We start from the raw sequence: 24,468 nt of genomic DNA, 5'->3' as shown, positions 1-24,468 counted from the left end.
TACTATTTTTTTTAACTTGTTAAAATAAACCAACTCATGATTGAAAATAAACTGCTCCGTGTTGATGAACCTTTGCAGGTTTGAAAAATTAGATGGGTGAAAAGGATTGTAGAACATGGGTAGAGAATCCCTCTTGGTTTAAAGCTGTTCAATCCAGTTTGAAAGAATTCAGAGAGAAAACGTTTAATCAGTGCGTCGACGACATCCAAAAACTGTTCACAAACACAACAATTGTAGCATATTTAATTCACATAACACAAACAGAATTTTATAGCTGCTACACTTACTTTACATGTGTTTCAGGTATATGTTATATTCTGAAATTCCACAACCAACCACAAGAGTCAATAGTTTCATAAAGTCACACTTAAACAATCAGTCAACATATTAATCTTGTGCAGTGTCACAGCATCATGAAACAAATACTGCACAATGATAGAAAAGCACTCATTCATTCAGAGTGTTGGTGTAGAAAACAGTGACAACAATAATAGCAGAAGTTCCAACCGGTCCAAAAATAACTTTCTAGAGCTATAGTAATAATAATGATGAGCAATAGTTAGTCTTGAGTACACAACATCCACCATCCTTTTGCTGCAATTCACAATCAAATACATGTTGTAATGTTATGGCAATAGAAGTTGCAGTACATGCCATGTCGATCATTTCATCCAACATTGTGGAGCACAGCTTAGAGGATGATGAAATCTTCCAATGGAGTTGGACTTTCACATTCATTCAACACTTTTTCTACCTAAGTGTTTTATACCGACCACTCATTTACCTACTGATGATGCAGCATCATAAGCAAACGGGGCCTCAGTGTCTGGCTCAAGGACACTTCAACATGGTCACAATGGTCGGGGATCTATCCCACAACCGCTCAGTTGGGAGATGACCACTCTACCACTGAGCCATGCCACCCACAATGTGATGTTCACGGTGCTCACAAGCTAGCAAAGGTAGAAAATGTACAGTGCAAAAAAATGGCTTCAACCTAGTGCATGATTTAAACTGACCGCAGGTCATTTACAGTGATTAGAAATCTATCACTAACCCTATTTCACACATGTAGGACACGTTTGTCCCGTCCAGAACACTAAGTAAACACACAGTTAAGTTTTAGCATCGGACACCCATCGATTATTGGGCTTGAGTCATGCACGTCTGCCCTTATCCCTGAGGGTGGTGACTCTGAGGACAAACCTTTTGGTGCTCTGTCTGTACCGTGGCTGAGTAAAGTAGAATAGAATGGGGTCCAGGAAACTATTCATACTGGCAAATGGTCTGGTGCTCTTATAGATGATGGAAAAAAGGTTTCTGGTCTGACAGGACACACTCGGCAGCGAGCGCACCACCAGGTACGAGGTCTTGGTCAGGTGAAATGGCAAGAAGCTGATGCAGAACGCAGCCGCCACCACTATGATCATTTTCACCGCCCTGTCGCGTCTGTCCCTCGTCTGCACGTTGGCGCCTTGATAGGACACGGGGAGGCACAAGGCATGGGCCATTCTGCAGTAGCATATCATCACACCCGTGAAGGGCAAGAGGAAGCCAAGGCAGGTGAGGGCCATGCCATACGGGTAGTAGTCCACAGACTTCTTTGGCGTGCTTAAATCGTAACAGACGGTGCGGTTGCGCTGGATCCCCGTTGAGGCGAATTGAAATGTGGGTGCACAAAGGAGGGCCACCACCAGCCACACTCCTCCGCAAATGAGCCACGCCAGTCTACGGCCGCCCTGCTTGTGCCACATCGCCAGAGGATGACAGATGCCAATGTAGCGGTGCACACTGATGCAGGTGAGGAAGAGGATACTGCCATGAAGATTACTGTAATCATAATAAGGGAACAGGACATCAAATACATTTCACTCCAATACTAGCAAACAAAACTAATTCATTAAGTGCCGGACTGCCTTAAAAATGATGTGCGGTCAAGATTTTTGCGTGTCTCACCTGTAGAACTGAAATCGAACCAGTTTGCATGCAAAATTACCAAAGGGCCAGTAATCATGACTCGCATAGTTATAGATGAGCAGGGGAAGTGACGTCACATACAGGAAATCGGCTATGGCCAAGTTGAGCATGAAGATGTTGTTGCGGGACAGACTGGGCCGCCTCCTCCAAATCTTCAGTATGACAGCAGCGTTAAGAGGGAGACCCAACAAGAAGACAAGCGTGTACACGGCAGGGAGGAGGACACGTTTGAAGTCCTCCTTGTAAGTGCAACGCTGGAATCCTTGTCGGCTGACATTACCGACGATGGAGCGCACGGCGAGAGCTAAGTTTTTATCTGTGGACAGTGCACTTGTGTTGAGGGCATCCAAAGTGAAGGTTTGGGGGATAAGAGTTTCCGTTGGGAGGGCTTCAACAAAATGTGGCATCTTAAGATCCTGGATGAGAGACAAAGAGAAGCGCATATTGTGATATATTGAATAATGCAAATTAACATTTCGCCGATTGACTGATTGAGTGACAAAGAGAAACGCATATTGTGATATATTGAATAATGCAAATTGATTCGCAATATTTTGCTGCCATTCACAGCCATAAACAATAAAATCTATCTTTACATAGCTGACAGTAATTATGTTTAAGTTAACTCATTCACAGTTTTATTCATCACCATCTCAACTTCAACATATTGCAAAAAATGTTTGGCAGGTCTGCCTCCATTTTTCTTGTTGTCCAAAAAATCAAATATTATAAAAATTATCTCAGTGGCGCAGTGGTGAGCATTTCCGACCATACAAGCCAATTGGCTCATATTTCAGTCAGTAAAAAGGGCGTGGCGGCCTGATGGACATCTGACCTCATTTCTATCCTGATGATTTCAACGACGGATGAAAATCACACTCCCGACATTTTTAATTTGTCGTCTTTCTTTTAGTCTTCCCATCATTCATTGGTCCTTCGGGAAACAGTGCTGATGGACTGCGCACCTCCGATAATTGAGTTATATAAATGTAAAAAAGTCAAAACATCCTGTTAAAAAGAGTCAGAGAATTTAACAATTATTTTCACTCAAATTTTACATTTTCATGTAAACTTTTTCTTTTAAAATATTCCATTATTTAAAATATTCTACAATTCTACTATTTAAAATAGTCCCTGACACAGCTAAATTGAAACGTTTTAAAAATATGAGTAGCTTTAAGACCTATTATCGTGGTGCAAAATGCGCAAATACAAGAAAATTGCAACCTGTTGAGCTTGGAGGGGGGCTCTTCTCAGCTGCGGTCCCATCTGAAGGTTTCTTGTGTTCCCCCTATGGGGTTTTTGAGTTTTTCCTTCCCCTTATGGGAGCTTTGTTGAGGGTTGGTCATTTTTGACAAGTATTTTTCACCTCCGTTGCTCCGTTTATCCCAAACAATGCCCAAAATTCCAACTCACCAAGAATTCAACATTGTCACCATTAAAATAGACAAAATAGTTTTTATAACATTTTTTCTTTTGGTGTGTTTTTTTCCCTCCAGTATCTACATTTTTTTTTATCTTTACAAACTGTTCCAACTTTAAACAGTTGAGCTCCTAATGACGTAACCAAAGTGGTCAACAAAAGCGGTACACACTGGATTTGTGTGATGTATGTAAGCTTTCCCTGTGGGGTGGCCATGTTGGACACATTATTAGGTAAACTATGCTTTCTGGTCTAATGGTTTTCTTATTGGGGTGTATCAATGAACAGGAAATGACCCAAATCAGCACAGTGACTATTTAGCATCCCCAAAATCAAGATTGGTAGTTTGCATGGTTCATGTTTTTTGCAGTGCTCAACTGTTTGCCCAGCATTTCCCCTTATTTATAGTCAGTGCATCGAAGGGGGGGCCAAAAGTTTTCCCTTTTCTAAGGGGGGGGGGGGGGGGGGGGGGGGCTGGCAAAATATAGTTGAGAAACACTGCTTTAGACTATGATTCAGTGATACACTATTTTGCAATCACCACCCACATTGTGTGTGCATGTGTGTGTGTGTGTGCGCGCGGATGCTTGCGTGCCTAAACTCTGCAATTTTGAAGTGTGTGTAGCGGTCCGTGTCGACATGGTTGGCAGTCTTCATAATGTGATTTCGTAATTCCTAAGTTAGGGAAGTGTCTCTACATGTCTCGACACTGACCCAATCAGTATAAGCTGATTCAAAAAGGGCTCTTAACAACCATTTCTCAGTTGGCCTTGCCTGCCTTCTCTAAAAAATAAAAAAGCACACCCCCCCTCCAAAAAAAATACAAAAAGTATAAAAGGGAAAATCAACCAAAATTTTTTTTTGCATGTTATCCCTTGGAAAACTCACCAGTTTTTTTTTTTTTTTAATCTAAGTTGACAACCATTTTGTCCCTTGTCCTTACCTGATTTATGCACAACTGTAATGTCATTTTTATCCTGCTTGGCTGGATAAAAAAATAAATAGTAACCTGGCGACTGCACTCACATAATGTAGTAAAAAAAAAAAAAAGATTTGGGGGTTGAATTTCCTTTAAATTTTAAACAATAATCTTGCTGGATCAACTCCAATGCTTCCAAATGAAAGCCGCATGCTCATTTGCATGTGTGCAAAATAAAATAAAGGCAAGAATACAGTGTTATTTCCCCTCGTTTGGGTGTGTAAACTCTCGTCCTCCGGTCACGCATAGTGAAAAGCTGTAACATGAAACCAAATGTTATATTTCTGTCTCTTATATGTTGGTCTCTTCTGTTTCTATTTCTTTTGAAAGAATCTCATCTTGTCTTAGTTCTGGTTTCACCAGCACAGCCAAAGAAAAGAGAAGTGAATAACCATGGTTTTCTGTTTCATGCAAGTCCTCGCACAATATTTTCAAGCAAAGCAGAAAACTGGTAACTTCTCAGCTGATGGAGTTACAGTATGCCTGGCGGAGACTGTGACCCCACTTTGCTCGTGAAAACTACAAACAAAAAAGCTGTGGAGGATGCGGGCATCGATCCCGTATGTAGTTATGTAGTTTTCACTTTGCTCGTGAAAACTACAAACAAAAAAGCTTTGGAAGATGCGGGCATCGATCCCGTATGTAGTTATGTAGTTTTCACTTTGCTCGTGAAAACTACAAACAAAAAAAGCTTTGGAGGATGCGGGCATCGATCCCGCTACCTCTCGCATGCTAAGCGAGCGCTCTACCATTTGAGCTAATCCCCCTGTACTACAGACCTGCGTCAGCGACAACTAGGCTAGTTGTCAACGAGGCCTAAGTACTATTTTTTTCTTGAATAAGTGCAATTCATTTTTCAATATTCAACCTGTTTACTTTTTTTTTTTTTTTAATCCATCTAAGCAGGGTAAAAATGGCATTACAGTCGGGCATTGATCAGGTAGGAACAAGGGACAAAATGGCATTTTGAACGACACAGATCGGATTTTTTTTTTCAACTGCGACCCACGCCACTTGGGTATGTGCTACATACAATACGCATCCGATCTTTTCATATACGACTTCAGCCTGAACTGCTCGGTCGCATTCGTGGCTCGGACGCCACAAAATTGCGACAAACGTCACAATTCTGCGCTGACAAATGCGCAAATAGGTTGAAAACCCAACAGTAATAGCGGACGGGGAGATGACAACTCAACGAAGGGAGAGACAGGTCTATTCTCTTTCTCCGATCGCCCGAGGCAAGCAAGAGAGCCTCACCCTTCCCCGTTTCAATTTACTCCTTCAATTTAACGGACTGAAAATATTCCTGCTCCGCTATGATAGCTATTTCTCAACATTGCCAAGTAGTACTTCCGTAAACACGTTAAGCGCGCCCGCTGTCGACGACGTCACGGCAACAGAAATGCGCATGCGGGACACTTAATGGCCTGTTAAGAGTTTATACGCAGGCCACACGCAGGTCGCGTTTGTTCGTAAATGTGAACGACCTCATGAAAAATCGGATTCAACAACAACAACAAAGAAATCGGAATTGAGCAATAATGTCTGCAGTGTGAACCTAGTTAGCCCTAGTCATAAGCAACGGGGTGTAACTGGGAAGTTACATGTCACTGAAATTTTCTAAATCCAGTCTGAATTTTGATCTGAAATTTGAAGCAATTTGTCCTGTGCTAGTCAATACTCACAGGTTAGTTCAAGTCAAGCCAGTGAGGTTAAGTCCTAAGTATATTATTAATGCAAACATGTCTGAAGTATCAGACAAAAAGGGACATATAAAAATATTAATGGGTAATTTATCTGACATTATCATGCCTCAAGGCTTTTAGATTTTGTCGCCTTAAAATGGTCCTTTCCTCATCACCGCAAAAATAATGTTCATAATCACTGAATGATACACATAATTCAATCTGTTATCCAATACATACGACATGGTTTCATTGCAAATAGGATTTTTGAAATTGAATACTCTTGTGAGGCACCCATAATGCTATCGTGGATCTTTTTGCTACTCTCAATCTAGTGATATAGACTAAAGTTTCCGTTTTAATTTGTTCTGTGATTACATTTAGGGTTAACCTGTCCTTGCATGTTGTTTTATGCCTTCATATAAATATATTATTTTGCATCATTTGAACACTTATTCTGCACATCTATTTACTGTAAGACACTTTTGCTGGTGAAAAAAATAATTACATAGCAGACATTACATTTATGTGAATATGCAATTTATTAAAAAATGATTTTGTATGGATGTCTTTCAAATAATAATAAAAACATTAACACAAAATAAATGTATGGCCATTTGGGCCAATTGCTTGAAGATATGTAATACGATGTATTACATATCTTAAGATTACATCAATAAGATGTAATACTCTTCTATATCAGTAAGCTGACATCAGCTGTAGTAGGTAGCTAATTGCCTTTTGCTTGGAGGCGATCAAATTAGGAGCCAATCAATGCAGCCACATATGCCGTTGACGGTGGAGGGCAGGACGACGTTAAAAGTGATGGATACGTTTTTGACCTGGAAAAATGACGAGTCTGAACCGGACCCTGGAAAAAAAAAGTAGTGAATTGAACCAATCTAATTTATTCACTCAAGGTACAGTATTTCTCTACTGCGTAGTATTATTTGAAAAGCATTAATACAAAATAACTGCAATTGGCTAGTAACCAGCTCATGGTGTCCCCCCCACTGACCAAAGTCAGCTAGGATAGGCACCACCAAGCCTGTGACCCTTATGAGCATTAGATGCTCTATAAAATGGATGGATGGATACAAAATAAATGAATAAATGGGTAATAGTAAGGCTCCAGAATCCACATGGGTCACTAGTTACCCATGGTTGTGTTCTAAAATTAGCTTGTCAGTGACAGCAAACTGATTTACTCTTACCAAGAATGTGATCAAATGTGTAAATTTAGCTTTGCAATATATACAAATAGACGTAGAGTCTATTTTTTAATGGAACACATTATTTACCGCGTATGCATTTAATTCAAATTAGGTTCACTGTAAATCTAGGATAACTAGGATAACTGATGCTGTGTGACTGCGTGAAAGTGCATACGTTTTCCAGTTATATCCTGTTTTAGCTGTGTTTTGCATAAGACACAGATATATAACGTCAGTGTCGTGTTAAGGACTCATACATTTTTTTTTGTGAACTACAAGCTATTATTTTCAGATGTAAAAAAAGAATTCTTGCCTTGTGTCTGCTGAACAACTTATTAGAAATATTGTAAAAGTTAAAATGTTAGGCAGACCGACACTCATACTTCGGTGCTATTTCGATAAATAACATCAGAGCTGTGACGTCTATGGTTGTTGCAACAACAACAACAAAAACCAGAAGAAAGTCTTATTCACTGCTTGAAACTTACCTTGATCGACGGTGTTTAAAACACGGCATCAGCATCAACAGGTTGAGGATTTTGCCATCATGGCTGAAGTCTCCTCTAGCTCTTCTTGCGGTTAAATAAAAGACTAGTGGAGTGAAGTAGGAGCGTGCACAATGTGCAAATAACTTACATTCGAGATTGTTTATTAATTTAATCACCGAGTGGGTTGTACGTTAAACGAAACTACTTTTTAAGAAGTGGCATGTGTTGAACTCTGTACTCTTTCCTCATTCTGCAGCAAACGGCTCTTGTTCTGCGCGTGCTAGGAATGACGCACATGCGCACTACAGCCTCACTTTCAAAAAGGTTCATGACTGCATGTGTGCGCGTTATTAATCATTAGTCACGTCGTTTTCAGTCACAATTTTTTTTACACAGTAATTGAGCCAAGTTCATCTTAAACCTGTGAGTTGTTCTTTTCTTCCTTCAGTCCGAATTCCGCAAAATTGAGAATGTGGCAACCAGTTCAGACAGCTCCACTGTAACAGAGCCAGGTTCATTTTGAGCCCTTGAGGAAAATCAGTCGTACAGTAAGTTTTGCTCCAAGCGTAGTCATCTGTTGCTTACTGTATTGCACTTCTATGAAGAATGCATGCAAGTGAGGTGGAAATGTAGTACCACAGAAACTCGTCGCCTGCCAGTTAGATCAAGTTTAACTTTTAAAACAACTGATACATCTGACATTTTCATGCTGAGCTCATCTTGAAAATGAGAATATGAAATTTAAATGGTATGAAGTGAGCCACTCCTTGAAGGATTAGAATTACAATATGAACAAAAACAGTTACGTTCAGTATGGACGATGCAATTTGGCAAGAGGAAATCCAGTTTGTGGACATATAAAGTATTTAGTAAACAAAAAGGAAATTATTTTGAATTTGCTTGCATGATCGGTCTTACCATGCAAGCTGATATTGTAAGACTGATAAGACAAGCTAAAGCTTGTCATCAAACTTCACTGTGGTTTGGGAGAAAAAATAATAATTAAAAACATAGCAGGCTTGTCCATTAAGGTGTGCGTCATTGTTCAGTCAGCAGTTCTGACTTGTGCATGAGTGGAAGTTATTCTTGCACAATGCAGTCTGATGACTGAGATCAGTCAAGAGAGAAGTGAAAGAGTGCCATCAGTATGTCTACCGCTAGTTATTTCATCATAAAGTATCATGTTGCACACTATAAACATGTATTAGAAATTCTGTTGTCTGTACAATGCAGTCCTTAACGTTTGTGAATAACTAATATGTATGTGGATAAAGCAAATTAATCACATGAGACATTATTCCTTTTATAGGAAAATTTTAATAGTTATTCAATGTTCTACATTTTACAGTAAATATACAATTACAAACTTGGCTTAGTTATAGTACTAAGATCACTAACTGATCTTACCAAAAAAAATAACCCAACATAAAAAACATTAAAATAAAAAACAAAACAGATTTACACTTCATATCACAAGCCTGACGCAGGTCCTTCAATCTGGACCAAATAGCTAACAAACAATTCACTTCTCTCAACGCTTAACAGACGTTGGGCTTCGGTTTCCGAACACAACCTTACGGTAAAATACCATAGCATGTGCAAACTGGGTACCAAACTAAAACTTCCAAAGGTTGGATTGTTCCTAATACTTGATCCAAGAGGGAAGGATGCAAGTACGCTTGCTTGCTTTTTGTTGTTGTTTTTTTTTTGGAAGACAAGGAATTTCCACTTTTTGCATCACATTTAGTGTCAAATTAAACAGTTATCGCTGACAAGTTGAAATCGAAAAGCTGCAGCAGAACATCCAAGACACTATTCACTGTGATAGCCGTTTCCATTTGTATTCAAGAATAAAATAAGACTTAGCAACTGAAAGGCAAAACAAAAAAAAGGACAGAATGGTGAAAATGGAAGTAGAGTGTTTCTCTGAATGATTTGGTCATACTTTCACTGTCAAAGTGGGGAAAAAAAAACAATGCCTGGGAAAAAGATCCAAACTGTTTTCTATACAATGGTAAGGACAGAATGAAGGGAACAACAATTACATTTCCCCCTCAACGCATTTAAGTGTTTAACTGTCCATTTTTAATTTAAGTGCAAATTGAAATCATTGAGAGGCAAGGAATGCAATCTAATGAGGAAGCATCATCATGGAAAACAATTGCTTTGAGCTAATTGTTTTGGGTAATGATCTAAAAAAGAAGAGTTGCCTCTCTAGCTTCCACATCAAAAAAGGCAATGCGTAAGCACCACAAAATATTTTTGTCAAGTGTAGTGTATTGTGGCTAGTGTATTTATTTGTATTAAAATTACCAAAACATGCTGAATTTATGGCGAATTATTTTCAGCATAGAAGGAGTGCATCAGAAAGGAATTTCTAAAAAAAATTTCCTCAGGACTTTTTTTTGGAATATCAATCCGTATTCATCTTTTTCCTCATAAAAATTAAGATTATTTGTGCAAAGGTTTGAATGAAAGGAAAGAGTTGTCATGAGAGCGATGTGGCAACATTTCTGCATCACTTTTATGCAACAGAGCAGGATGTTTGTTATTAAGAGACAGTGACAAAATGGTCACTCGAGTGAGTTGTGGCATGGATAGAAAAAAAAATTGGACAAAGAGCAAGGAAAACAGCAAGACAAGTTAAAATTTTGACAGGCAATATGCATCAACAGTGAGACAATAGGACAGTCATATGAAAACGAAAATCACAAGAAGCAAGGCTTAACAAGAGTTCACCACTTAAGAGAAGAAAAAGTTACCAACAACAGTGACGTATGGCACAAAGGGCGTTGAGGCTGACGACAGAGCCGTTGGCCCGTCAAACCGATCACCCGTGTCCACCTCGGATCTGTCAATCATCCCCGACTCAGTCAAGGTGTGGAAATAGTACAAAGCAACATGGCGGTCTTCAACTACTGTTGCACACCAGTTAACCGTCGCCTCTAGTCGCAATCTCATTTCACACATCTTGATGTGCCCCCGCCCCCACTCAGATACTGTCAAGGACAAATAAACTGAAGAAGAGAAGGAGCTCAAAAAATATCAAAAGCACAGACAATAGTTGCCACACGGATGCAACCATGCTTACTGTAGCTAGAAATGCATTGCTGTACCACTTGCGGTATAAATATACTGCATTTTTTTTTTTTTTTTACTTAAACTTCCGATGCTATAAGTTAGACACCTGAATATTATGCATACCCATTATGCGGAATTGACCAGAGTGAACAAGTGAAGAAATACTGTAAGTTAAATAAATCCTTAAGACAAATAACATTACTTCGGTCACAAGAGAAAAACAATTGTTTTGGATTAAAATGTTCTTGTTTTGCTTGCTTTTGATTCAAACACCTAAATTACAATGGCCAATTAAAAACAAACAAAAAGAAAAACATAAGTGTTTGTTTATTTTTTTTCAACAGCAGCTTTAAAATCTCTTGAGAATGAATGCTCTAGTGTACAAACACTTGTGGACAATTGATACCCCAAAGCTTCCACTGTTTTATTTTGATTACAATGACTATATGTAGCGTCTTCCAAACTACTGCAGTAAAAAAGCCTATCTGTACCTGGTTACTTGAAATCCTAGTACTATTGAGTGTAATTTTGTGCAATATATTTCCTAACAAAGACATTCAATGACCAGATTGTTGATATGTTTTCTTCTTATTGTTAATGGTCAATATTAAGCCTGCAAGCTTTTTGTTTTACGCAGGTTTTTTTCTTCCTCCCCCAAAAAAAGGCTGATTACAGAATCACTTAGTTAACAATTATGAGGCATTCTGTCTTATTTTATTGCAATACCAAGCCACCTCATCTACACATCTTTACTGTAAATGCTCTTTAATATGCTTTTCATCTAACAATTGGGCTACTGTATATTTTCTTATGTGAATCCTGAAAATGCAGCGGACCTACATTTTACACCATCGTCCTGCTTTTCCTCAAGATGAGAACCAATAACCAAATAATTTATTGACAGTCCAATAAAACTATACATGCAATGTGTTTTTTTTTCTTTTAAGATAAATATGATTTTTTTTTGTTTGTCACAGGACAATTAAAGCCCAACGTTATCCTACCTAGGCCCTTTTTTGGGGCACACACTAGTACTCACTTTGGGCTTAGATATTTTTGCAAGTCAGATGCTGTTGCAAAATTAATTATTATATTGAATGTTAGGTATCTTTTTAAGACAAGTACTTAAAACAGAGGGATGTCTGACATTTAATGGCCCCCTTTAAGATTTTTATCTGTGTAAAAGTCATTCAAATTATAAGAAGTTTTTATCACGTCTGTGGCCGCTATGATGGTAGTTGCGTTCAGTGGTAGCTTGCTATTTTTAAAATTCAAAAGCAGCAGATGCAGTAATAAGCTCTGTGTATGCTTTTGCAAGTGCTGAGTGTTTGGTGATTGGTCCTCTTTTGGGTGAGGGACTAAGAAAACGCAGTTGGTGAAAAAATGTACACTTCTAGTGCAAAATAGCCAGATGTTGGCGCGTCCCTTGCATGTAAAATTCCACAAACCCAAAATGTCTCACACTGTAAATGGCCACCTGCAAATAGGATCCCTTTAAACTCCCTTTGTCCGCCTTGGATTTTCTTGTGTTGATCAGTTAGATAACTCGCAGTACATTACATTACATGTACATTAAGTGCCACAGGGCGGTCATGTTCCCCCCCAAAAAACATATTAGCCCATGTCAATGACTGTGTGCACAACCACCCACGCTTTTCACGGTTATTGAAAATATTTTATCTGTTGCTGACCACATCGACCAACAATCGAACAACATCAATGACTAAATGTGATCCAAAATGTTCTCTGGCTCTGCTTATCGATAGTGTCACATCGTACTAGCCTGCATAGTATGTGGCATGGAGGAGGTGACATTTTGTTTTGAACATACACTACAAAAGATGCTTGTAGGCTGCTGAAAGCAGTATACAACACACATGGAGACATACCGACAAGTGACAGATTGACAAGGAGACAGTGAGGTGTTGGAAGACAAGTGAGATTAGACTGAAAATGGAAAAAATGCTGAGGAGGAAAATGGTGAAAATGAACTGCTGGTGGAAACGCAAAACAAATGGAAATCGAATAGGGAGAAAAAAAGGCTTAGAAATATAAAAATGTAAAATCTTGCATTAAAAAATGAAATTTGGGTATTTAAACCCTGTGCTGATATCTAGTTTTGAAGAAATTTGGCAGCATAAGTCAATAGGTCAACTATTTGCAATGACTGAGGAGAAATCATACCAAGGAATAAGTGCGCTATACTTTCCCGCCAACTAAGCAGAAGGCAGGACCACAAACACCCCCCCCCCCCCCCCCCCCCGCCACACACACACACACACACACACACACGAACAACTCTCGTGATTGGTCTGCGTAATTCTGGAGTTCCGCAGACAAACTGGAAAAGAGTAGGGAACAAGTAATCCTAATTATCATTATAATAAAAAAAAGAAAAGAAAAAAAAAACATTAAAATACGGCAATGACTGGTGGACAAATGAACAGATTAAAAAAATAAAATAAAATAAAAGCAGCTTTTGTAAAAATGTTAGAGAATGATATTAAAGTGGCTGTTGCACTTTAGTTTTGTTCTGCAGACATGGTCTTGAGTTCCCATGGTTACAGGGAGTCTGGGTCAGATTTGAGCAGTTGCATATGATGGCGGACTCCAGATCTGGAGGGAAAAAAAAAGATCAGAGGTACAGCATGGCAATGTGTTTAATATGAGCACATTAGGTCTTGGTGGAATGAAAGTGCGGAAAGGAAACGTGATGCGATATTGCCGTTAAGGACACAAAAGCGGATCCGCAGATAGAATGCATAAAGAGGGGGAGTTAGGAGAAGGGCCAGAGAAGAGTGTGGCTGAACACTTACATAACCTGGCGGGCTCTACCAGTGAGGTGGAACGTAGCTATATCCAGGTGTGCCCTGGGGCCTGTAAGTGGGCACAGTAACAGGGTGTGCCCCAATAGGGGCGTGCTGAGGCGTTGTCAGCAGTGTCCCTTTAGAAAGGTAATAAAGAAGTTAAGAATGTGGGCTTGTCCAGGATGTACTACACGAGTCCATCTGTCTCAAGTATGGTCCTACCTGCACTCATGGCCATGGTTGTTCCGGCTACCATCCCCATGGCGGCCATGCCGTTGTTCCGGGGAGTGGGTACAGGGACAGGGGCTGGATAGAGGGCTGTGGAGGGGATGCTGTTTGGTTGTACCACAGTGGTGTGATGGATCACATGCGGCTGAGCTGCATACACTGGTTGGGTATAATATGCACCCTGGGGAAGAATACGCAAGAAAAAATACTTTAGGTAGAACTGTGCATACTAACACTTTCCCTGCATTCAGGATAACTAGATGTATCTGAATTTGTTAATCAGTCACAGAACAAATATTTTTTAAGCAAATGCTTTTACCTGGGTGTACAGGTTCTGCTGTGGGTAGGCACTGCGGATGGGGTACATAGCTGTAGGGTATGGTGTCGGGGTTGGGGTGTATGGAGGAGGTGCTCCGTTTGATTGAGTAGGTGGTACTTTGTACGGGGTGCCTGCTGCAGTGTATCCTGGAGGGAAAAAAAAGACCAAAAAATGGTGTCAAACTAAAATCAGAGGTTATCATTTGCATAAAATCAATTTTATTAAACATGACTTTGATTTTTAATTTTTTTAAAAGAATGTGAAATACGTCAGATCAGCACTGTGAGCATTATTAATGCTGTGTTTCCAAACATTCTTATTCTATGAACCCTAACATTATTTTTGCAGATGATGTGGACATCACAAGGAGGCTTATGACAAATGTACACTCATATTAATCCACTCTTTTTACAGCACTAAAGACCGCTCCAAAATGGATGTGAATATTCACTTTGCAAAGTGATGAACACTGCGAGTCACAAAACATAAAGGCCACTGTACTCCCCGAATAACAAGTTACCAGTAGTTTGAAGCCCTTAACTGGGGCAAAATAATAAGTGAACAAAAACAAGATCAAAACGGCTTAAACAAATAATGGAGACAGCGCTGATGGTGTGTATTCTGAGCAAGTGGTGGAGGATGCATGCATTGATGGAGCCAGGAGATACTGTTTGCACAATGATCTAAAGAATTCAACTTCATCTGATGGCAAAATCAGCAAAGCGGACCTGGATTCGTCGGGAGTGGATTCTGATACGGATTCTTAGCTATTAGCAGAGATCCATTCCCAGAAACTTCTAGGAAACCACGGAGGGAAGCGCTAACGTTGAGTATAGTGCTTCTGTATATCAAGCACCACTAACTGATCTCTCTCAAGTGCACCCGCAGACAAGATGGGTTTTCACATTTTGCAATGTCCGCTTGCATCCAGGATAATGTGTCACACATTAACACATAATATTCAAGTATTGGGTTTAAATAGCACACATCAATCAATCAACCAAATTTTATTTATATAGCCCTAAATCACCGAAGTCTCAAAGGGCTTCGAATACCTTGTACCTACATACCTTGTAAATAGCCAATACTGCGTGAATATGTGACTAATTAGATACATATGCAAACAGTTGTTTTGCCATCAAAAATACATTTTCATTGGTTTTGTTCATATTGTATAGGACTGCTGAAATGTTTCAGATGTCACAAAATATATATTATAAAAAATTAATGTCAAAGTCAGTGTTGTGCAGAAAACATCTTTTCACAAAAAGTTAATTTTCTCCAAATTAACTTGGTGTCACTCAAATTACTTTGAGTGATTACTAAACAACAGAATAAAGTAGAATCTAACTTACTTTTTATAGGGAATGAATGAATACTTTTTTTTTGTATATGGTACCACTCATTTTTACATAGACTTAGCACACAATATTCTGTCGGCCTTGAAAGATGAGTCAAAATGCTTGAAATTGGCTTGCACTCAGGGTTGCCTTTTCGGATAACGCTTAGCATTAAAAAAATAGTGAGGTGTAGTTGCCTAAAAACCTCTAGATGGCGCACTGGTGACTTATTATTATTGGTTGAGACGTCATAACATTGACAGCATATTTAAAAAACACGTGAAGATGGCATAAAAGACATCAATACAATTCATTCAAGGCAGCTGTTGAATGTAGTGCCACTGAATGGCCACTCGGAGGAGCTTGAAGGTCAAACATGCTACGACTAGCTCATGATGCAGTGCTTATGGAAGCAAGCTTTCCTTGCACAAGGACAAGGGAACAAAGACACACAGGAGCACCTCTCTCGCTTCCCATCCGTGTGCGCGGGTGCATGTCAATATTTAACTTGTGTGTGTATATACTAACACACTGCATGCATGGTAAGGGTGGTTTTTTTTTTTTTTTTAATGTGACAAAAAAAAAAGAATCTGAAATAACATGCAATTATGATTCAAATATTACGTTACACAAGCCAACGGAGGTTTCATCCATTGTTGCTGAATGGTATATTATATCAATTTTCTCGATGATTCATGAATTTATTTTCCTGCCAAATCAAGTTTGAGGCCAACTCACTCCTCAATCTGTACAGTGACATTTCCAAAAATGACCGAAATTACATTTTACCATCAAACATTGAGATATATTATTATAATAATATAAGGAGGAAACTAAGAAACCTGTGCGAGGGAGGTAATCCTTTTTCAGTTTTTAAACTGGTTCAATAAAGTAAGAACTTCAGCTTGCTGTCGTACATTTATAAATATGAAGGTACTTGCTGTATGTAAATATTTGAACTACTTTTAAAACATTTACAACAATTATTCATTGTGCATACATTTTAGGTCAATTATTTCTTCATACGTTTGCTTCAAATGAAGACTGAGGGCTTAGCGATATGGCCTAAAATGAAATTTATTATGGTTTAAATTGAATTTCTTCACAGAACTATCTACCATGGTTAAGATGTTTTAGAATGCTTAAAATAAATTTAATTTTTGCAAATTGTGGACTGGAATCAAGCTCCTCATATGGCCAAATATGTCCCCAGACCCCAGCAACATTGAAAATGAGACACTGTGGGAGCCAAAGTATACAGCGCAGAGGAGAGCATGTGCATGCTATACTGAATGCTATTTCACATATTTCATGAAAAACACATGGCCCAACCGTATAACGTTTCTGCATATGATCGCTGCCATGCTTGTGGGACACAAGACAGAAAAAAGTTTGTTGTATATGTGTCAGGCATACTGGACTCACCAGGTGGATACCCAGGGCTTCCTGTTTGATATAGATTTGGCGTATATGTGGGTGCCGTGGTGGGATAACCCCCTGGATAGCCTGCTGGACACAAGAGAGAGACAGATTAAAACAAGGAAACAGAAAGGATATGCCATGAATACTGACACACAAACACACATAGGCGTAGTGTTTGGGTTGATGAGAGATGCACACAGATGGTGCTCATTAAAAAATGTCTGAAATAGACTGTCAGCTAGACACAGCCAACATTCACTGATCTAGTAGATGAGACACACACTTGACACTGAAATGTTGAAAACAATTCAGACATATTAGCAACGCACACAGAAAAACACACAGTAAGAGTGTCTAAACACATACACAATACACTTTCCTAGCGACATACTGTACTCAAGCACATACAGAACAACTCAAGGAAGGTCACATGCAAATGCTGGAACAGAATGCCAACGGCTATCGTCTCTCAATAAGAATTTTTATTTTGTAAGGAACATTCCCATCTCAGCCAAAAGAGTGGCACCTGAAAGACTAGAAACACTAATATTTGGTGTTTTTTTTGTTTTAAGTTTTGAGTGATAAAATAGCGACAATTTATTTTTATTAATTTATTATTTAATTTATTTTGATTCATTAATATGATGTCTTGGCACTATGTTGTGAGACATAATGTACTGACAGAGGAATCTGCATAATGGTACATCAGAAATTTCAGGTTGTATGGTCATTTAGTAAATCTGATTTTATTCAAAATGTAGTAAAGTATTGCATTAAACAGGAATTTAAGATATGAAAGAATTTTGAATTATTAGGAAGATCTCAAAAGCCAAAATCAAAGTGAAGCACTAATGTGGGGGGGAAAAATGATACTGATAGTACAGATATTTAATTTAGATTCAAATAAATTTATTGATTAAAAAGCCTCTCTTCTTGGCTAATACTACCATATTATTTAATTTCAGTTTTTTGAACTAGATTATGTGGAGCTATGCATTCCACTTTTTTATTCTCTAAACATTTATCAATTTGCTGTTCATAGTTGGTTGATCTCTACTGTAATGGTGTTTCTGAAAAGTGAGTGAAATACTAACTAACAATCATTTAGGCATGGGACGATATCAGATTCTGCCGGTATAATAAAATAACACTGCAAACCTTCAGTGAGCAACACGGTTTTGCTCATAAATAAACGTATACATGAATTCTTTCTGACTGAACACATGCAACTTTAACTGAAATATGGGCATGTGTACTGTAAAAGAATATATATATATATATATATATATATATATATATATATATATATATATATATATATATATATATATATATAAAAAATGATCATAACCATTATGTATCAATTAACAGTACAGTACAATGTGGATTATGTCATATTATGTTGATTTACGATTTCTCATACACACACGCCCGCAAACACAAACAAGGTCCCTCTGTTATGGCAAGCGGATGAGATCATACGTTAATCTGCATTTGTTATGAGTTGGGTAGTACGCCCGGTAACGTCCGAGATCGCGACTGAAACACATTAGACTGCTAGTGCTAACCGACGTTCAAGTTGAAAAATACCAGATGCTCATTTGGAAAAGCGGTTTTTATGCTTGATGCCAACTGGCCTTCCAAATGCCATTGATTAATGTTGGTGTTCCAAATGCCATTTGACATTTTTCCAAAATAAACATCGGTCGCTGCTAGGCATCTGGAGCGGTCTTGATGATGCTAGGGGTAAAAAGCGGTGTAAAAAAAAACAAACTGATTTTAAAATGCATGTGTGTAATTCAAAACAAACGTGGATTAGCGTTGTATGATCTCATCTGCTTGCCATATCGCTTGCTCACTTACGACTAGCTCGTGGCTCACTAACAATGTTTGCTGAAAAGTTCCCAGACAGCCAAACTCATTTGTTTGGACGGGGGTGAAAGTTCAATTCGTTCGCCTTCTTGAGCCACACTTTATAATAGAGTGCTTGCGTCCTACCTCGTGTGTTATCACGTTAGCCACTTTACCGGCGGTAGTTAGCTGCAGTAGCTTAGTTACAGTGGTACTGAAGCCGACAAACCAATCAAAGGACGATGTAATTGGCTGCTGCAGCCAACTCACGTGTGATACACAACCGGAGCTACAATCTGCAGCTGCACGTTAAGGCAGAGGACGCGGGAAGGAAAACACTTTACCAGAAATAAATTATTAAAATAAGCGTGACTTTTAAAATCGTGATACATTGCCAATCAGGTTATCATCCCATGCCAACAGTCATTTATTCCAATGCGCGGGGAGAGGGAAGGGGAATGTCAAAAGATTCATCATTAAGAAGAAACAAAAAAGTAAAAGTTGTAGGAGTTATGGTTATAAGAGTATAGGTCGCATTTCATGAAAATGTTTATTTTACAAAACCAAGCCTGACTCATTTTTATTTTTGTCTGAGACAGTTATTACAATTTTAAGCAAATGTTCAAAATCTTTGAGCAGTAAATGATACATTTCAAAACAATTGAATATTTTTTGTCCTAACATAATCACTATTAGCATTCAAAAATGATATTAGTATTTGTCGTGACAACTTCTGGGAAACTATAATCATCCAAATGTATTAAGTAAAAAATATAGTTTTTAGTAGACAGTTGTTCTGTTGAGTCTTCAGATTTGAATACTGAATCAATCAATAGCTGCAGCCTAACGTTCACCCACTCAGTTGTTAGACAAAAGTTGCTTCTCAACAAAAAAGGGAAAAAAAAAAAAAGTAAAACCTGTCATATCGAGTGTACAACTTGTGTAATTTGGTGGCACATAAAAATGATATGTAGGTGACTGTCCCACCTACCTGCAAAGGCCATATTCTTGGGGTTCCCATAGGGAGTTCCAGGTTGAACAGGGCTGTAGACTGGATTCATGGCTGAAGACAACCTGTTTTTACTTAAACAGTATGAAACAGAGAAAAGGGAAAAAATAAAGAAAAGAGAAGAAAAAGATGATGGGAAAGGGACACGAAAATTGCAAATATATTTTTGGATTATAAACAACCCAAAAATTGTACACGCAAAAAAAAATGCCAATACAAGACTTCTTATCCTTCCAAAAATCTTTACTGGTATTCTGTAATTGAACTCTCCCCTGAATGATCACACCTCAAGGAAGCTCAACAAAAAGAATACTTAAGAGAAAGCTTTAGGCCCACTGGCTATCAGGGAATGGCTTTGTCTGTGTATGGCAGCAAAGACAGGCAACTTTTTTTATACACTACTTACCTTCCCTAAAAACACCATTGGCATGGGCAAGTGTGTGTTAGTGTGGGCGAGCGTGTCGATGTGTGCCGCGTACCTCTTGTGCGTGTCTGGTTGATACATGAAACTGAATTTGTCTGTGGGATGCCCGCTTGCCATTTCTTGCTGTATGCAAATGAGGAAGGAGTGGAAGTGGATATGCAAATCTGAAATTAAAACAGTGAGAGTTCATGATTACAACAAACACAAGAGAAGGGGAAACTAAAATTCAAGGCAAAGAACACAGCAACAAAAATGCAAGCATCGGCGCTAACAGCAAAAGGGTTAGTGATAGCAGCAGGGTAGGCAGCCGTGCATCTGGTGTATCCAAGTGGGTGAGAGCAAGCGTGGTGGTCACTGCTGTGTTTTTGACAACACGAAATAAAAACACATTAACTTTGCTAGACCTAACAAAAATGTTCCCAAACTGGAACTCCAAGTTAAATCTCCACTAACTCATCATTGATTTACATTCAAGAAAGTGTAGCACTGTGGAGTAGATGGCTCACAAAACCAGGTTTTATTAAAAAAAAAAAAAAAAAAAAAAAAAAAAAAAAAAAAAAAAAAAACCTCTGCTACCTCAGAGGGTTTAAGAAGACTAGTTGAAAATTGTGACTTCTGGAGAGTTAAACACTCGGGTTTTTGTATTTAAGGTAATTATAGACCAAGTTGTATTGGAATGCTGAAACAAAGAACATACTCACAATCTAATCTGTTTATTTGACAATGGTTTATAAAACATGCATACTATTTAATCGATGTGTGGAGAAGAGCAATTGAAGACCACAACATAAAAAAACTCAAAATACTGGGAAAAAAAAAAAGAAATTGTAAGTGAATCCGCAGGTGTCCTGTGTACTACACCAAGTAAAGAACAATATTTCCTCAAATAATGGCCAAGGAATTATTTATAGAGTACCAGATTATTTGGAAAGATTTAATGATGCTAAATCAAATTTTATCATCAGATCATAATACTCAATTAAGAGAGCATATTATATATGCATATACTGTATGCTATTTATCATGATAAATGCATTCATTTCTCTATGGTATGATAGACTCCATTCCAAAAGGGAAGATCTGTCTTTTTTTTTTTTTCTGTCCCAGGTAAACCACCTGGTTGTATTTGGTCCTCAAGTAATAAATGAAGACAGCGCAATCACATGAGGTCCACTTGTTTCATACACTGAACCCCCCTTCCAGAGTTCTTAGCGAATTGCACTCAACCATGCCCAAGAGCGCATTCATGCTTAACTGTATTGTGACACAACTCACTTGAAGACGATTCAATTAGGTTGTTATGATTAAATTCATATAGATCAATGAGCCTAAAATCGACTGTGACATTTTTAAGGGTCATATCTGAGGAGTCAGACTTGAGGATCATTCATTGGATTTTAATTAAATGGGACATCTCACAAGGATGATGGACTTTCTCCCAAGTGTGTTCAAGTGTGTACATTTGACCTGTCTTTTAGAAGGTGACAGTCACTACATTTCAGCTTGTGACCATTCGTAACTTTTATGACAACAGCAAGATTTTGATTCGTAGTGGCTACATATAACTGTATCATTACTGTTAAAAACTGGACAATGAATCCAAGGGAAATATTATTCTGCAGTTTGAAAAAAACAAAATAATGTTAATGGATATTATTAAAACTGAATCAAATGAAATGGTGATATTATCAGATGGATATCACTACAGTAAACTTTGAAACTTGACACCCTGACTGTTGTGTATGCATGTGTGAGTGTCGATGTGCATGTCTCGGGGATTGAGAACATTGAATAAAAGCAGTGAATTCACAATCCAAACAATAAGAAAAGCACAAGATATGAGCAGACAAATCAAGAAAATGAACAGCACACAAAATCTTAAACTACAGCAGGAATATGCACAGCAACATTAAACACAAATGAAAAAAAACATAGAAGCCATGAGTGCTGGTGTGGTGAAAGAATTCAGGTTCTCTTTAGAGAAATATAACACTTGATTGTGACCTGGTACCCTAATAATGTTCATATTGTATGCCCTACTATACATTATCAACTACTGTAAAATGGATGTCAATGTATACATCTATAAGGTTCTTTCTTGCTTCACAGCAAGTCAAACTCTTTTCAACATCCTAGTAGTTATGGTGTCCTCATTACACAGACATTTTTATATACAATATTATAGAACTAACATTTTTCAAAATATGGCTTTAATGCAGTTTGTACAAGTTTTAATGTTGCAAAACCACAGACAAATAAAAAGTGGGAACATTGCTCATTAATACAGGCCAAGCCTGCTAAAATAGCCCTGTGATCATACCCCACTAACATAGGTTCTACTAAACCCAATTTTTTCTCATGAACATCTATCTGAGAGTGTGTGTAACAAGTATGGACACGATAAATAGTGTCTAACTAGAAATGTCTTTGTTTCACTGCGTGGTAGGTTAGTCTGCTTAGAATGAGACGATGTATTATTCAACAGTAAAAATCTAAGCATTCACCCAACAAGAGGCTTCGCTTGTACTTTCCAGTCAACGGACTGAATATTTAAAACAAATATGCAGCTCAAGGTAGGGTTTGCATACAGCGACGCCTTCAATTATGAGTTTAATACATTCGTAAACCATGCTAGTCATAAAAAATACGCATATAAGCTCATATCATATCAGCCTATCCCTTCAAAATGAATGTAAATGCCACTGAGCTGAGCGTTAGCCACCAAGAAGAACTACCATGATTCTGAGAAACAAGGAGTTGGTCCACAATCTCAGTAAACTGCATTAACAGAAGTGCCTCCACACACCAAATCGACACCTGGAGGCGAAACATCGGCATCCACCATCAGCTTGGTTATTTGAAGTTACACTTTACACTAATTAATCATTCATTTGAGTGAAGGACTCTCAGATGGTTTCAATGTCCCAACATCTGGGACATCTTGAAGGTGACCGAAAATCAAGCAAACTATCGGAGAAGACAGTGACTCCATCCCCCAAGTCAGAGAAACATCCATAACAAAGAAAACGTAATATAGGCTTGCTTAATAAAAGCGTACAGAAGTACAACTGTTAATGCTTAAAATTGCATGGTCTTGAGGTTGCCAAACATTGTTAACTTATCATTATTATTCATATTTACAATCGCATGTAGAAGCTGCTTGCTTCACACACTTAAACTTTGAAGAGTGATATTTAATTCTCATAAACAAATTACACTGTTGTCAGAACAACAGAGCGATTGAATTTTGGGTAAAACAAATGTAGAAGATATTCTTGCAACCGTTGAATGTTGATCTAGTAACGCAAACCTATAAAAAAACTATTATAAAAAAGTATAAAGCAAACAGATAAATCTATTTCACAAAAGTAATCACAAATGGTGAAAAACATCGCGAAACACGCCAGCAGTCCTTTCATCCATCCATTTTTCTAGCCAGTTATACCCAAAAAGGCTGCAGGCGCGCAGCAGCCTATTCCAGCTTTCTTTGGGCAGCAGGCGGGGTATACTGTGAAATGGTTGTCACCTAATCGCAGTGCACCAGTGGTATCTTTGCGTCTTTACATGAGCAAAGATGCCTCTATTTGGCAAAGAAATCGCCAGTCGGATCAGCATGCAATTCTTTGTTTTATGCTTGGTTTGACAGAAAACCAACTCATATTAGTGATGAAAAGCTTGAAGCCTCTTTCTTGATAAAGAAAGAAAGAAAGAGAGAAAGAAAGAGAAAGAAAGAAAGAGAGAAAGAAAGAGAGAAAGAAAGAGAGAAAGAAAGAAAGAGAAAGAAAGAAAGTCTAGTCAGTGTTTTGTATCTTGAAAACATCACAAGTCAGGTTACTTGTAAGTCAAGGCACAACTACAGTAAACTGGGGCCACTGTATATTTGTTATAAGTAGAGACGTGCATCTCTCCAATACCTCATATACTGTTCACCAGTTAGACCAATACGCCAGTTAAACGAGTTGATATGTATCCAGAATGACAGGGTGCAACACAATGTAAGCACAATACAGTTTAACATGTCAAATTCAGTTTGATTCAATGCACTTGCACCTTGTAAATCAAAAGCAATTTTCCAATTCAAATGTGTTTTTGTTACACCACTAGTTATTAGGTTGTTTTTTCTTGAGCTTCAATGCATAAACTCAAAATTTGGCATTGTGTTGCAGTAAGTAAAAAAAATAAAAAATAATGTAACTTAGATGCATATCCAGGAATTTC

At 38.2% G+C, this 24,468-nt stretch overlaps 2 protein-coding genes and 1 non-coding gene across 9 annotated transcripts in view; all 3 read right to left on the bottom strand.

Moving 5' to 3' along the window:
- Positions 1-157: 157 nt before the first annotated feature.
- p2ry6 (pyrimidinergic receptor P2Y6) lies at positions 158-8,040 on the bottom strand. Of its 2 annotated transcripts, XM_088427636.1 has the most exons (5): positions 7,770-8,040; positions 6,806-6,938; positions 2,813-2,985; positions 1,957-2,393; positions 158-1,830 (listed from the first exon to the last, which is right to left on the bottom strand). In XM_088427636.1, the coding sequence occupies exons 4-5, from the start codon at positions 2,382-2,384 to the stop codon at positions 1,158-1,160; spliced, it is 1,101 nt and encodes a 366-aa protein (XP_088283762.1). In that variant the 5' UTR covers positions 2,385-2,393; positions 2,813-2,985; positions 6,806-6,938; positions 7,770-8,040; the 3' UTR covers positions 158-1,157. The 2 variants fall into 2 exon arrangements, with proteins under 2 accessions (XP_088283762.1, XP_088283761.1); XM_088427635.1 differs by lacking the exons at positions 2,813-2,985; positions 6,806-6,938.
- Positions 5,074-5,146, bottom strand: trnaa-agc (transfer RNA alanine (anticodon AGC)). Its single transcript has one exon. It is a non-coding gene; the product is annotated as a tRNA-Ala (tRNA).
- A 5,080-nt stretch (positions 8,041-13,120) lies between the features above and the next one.
- fam168a (family with sequence similarity 168 member A) overlaps positions 13,121-24,468 on the bottom strand; it is a 29,287-nt gene continuing 17,939 nt past the window's right edge. The window contains exons 2-8 of one of the 6 annotated variants that reach the window (XM_088427810.1): positions 20,306-20,414; positions 19,809-19,900; positions 16,970-17,053; positions 14,205-14,350; positions 13,880-14,066; positions 13,667-13,794; positions 13,121-13,466 (exon numbers count right to left, since the gene is read on the bottom strand). In XM_088427810.1, coding sequence (XP_088283936.1) covers positions 13,682-13,794; positions 13,880-14,066; positions 14,205-14,350; positions 16,970-17,053; positions 19,809-19,900; positions 20,306-20,367 — 684 coding nt within the window. In that variant the 5' untranslated portion in view covers positions 20,368-20,414 and the 3' untranslated portion in view covers positions 13,121-13,466; positions 13,667-13,681. The remainder of the gene's footprint in view (positions 13,467-13,666; positions 13,795-13,879; positions 14,067-14,204; positions 14,351-16,969; positions 17,054-19,808; positions 19,901-20,305; positions 20,415-24,468) is intronic. The other 5 variants (XM_088427805.1, XM_088427806.1, XM_088427807.1 and 2 more) reach the window with 5 other exon arrangements.

The sequence above is a fragment of the Hippichthys cyanospilos genome, chromosome 11 (assembly GCF_059441005.1).
Source record: "Hippichthys cyanospilos isolate Australia breed blue-spotted pipefish chromosome 11, RoL_Hcya_1.0, whole genome shotgun sequence".
NCBI classification, from domain to species: Eukaryota; Metazoa; Chordata; class Actinopteri; order Syngnathiformes; family Syngnathidae; genus Hippichthys; species Hippichthys cyanospilos.
The sequence above is the reverse complement of the archived record's forward strand: the minus strand, read 5'-3'. Positions and strand labels throughout refer to the sequence as shown.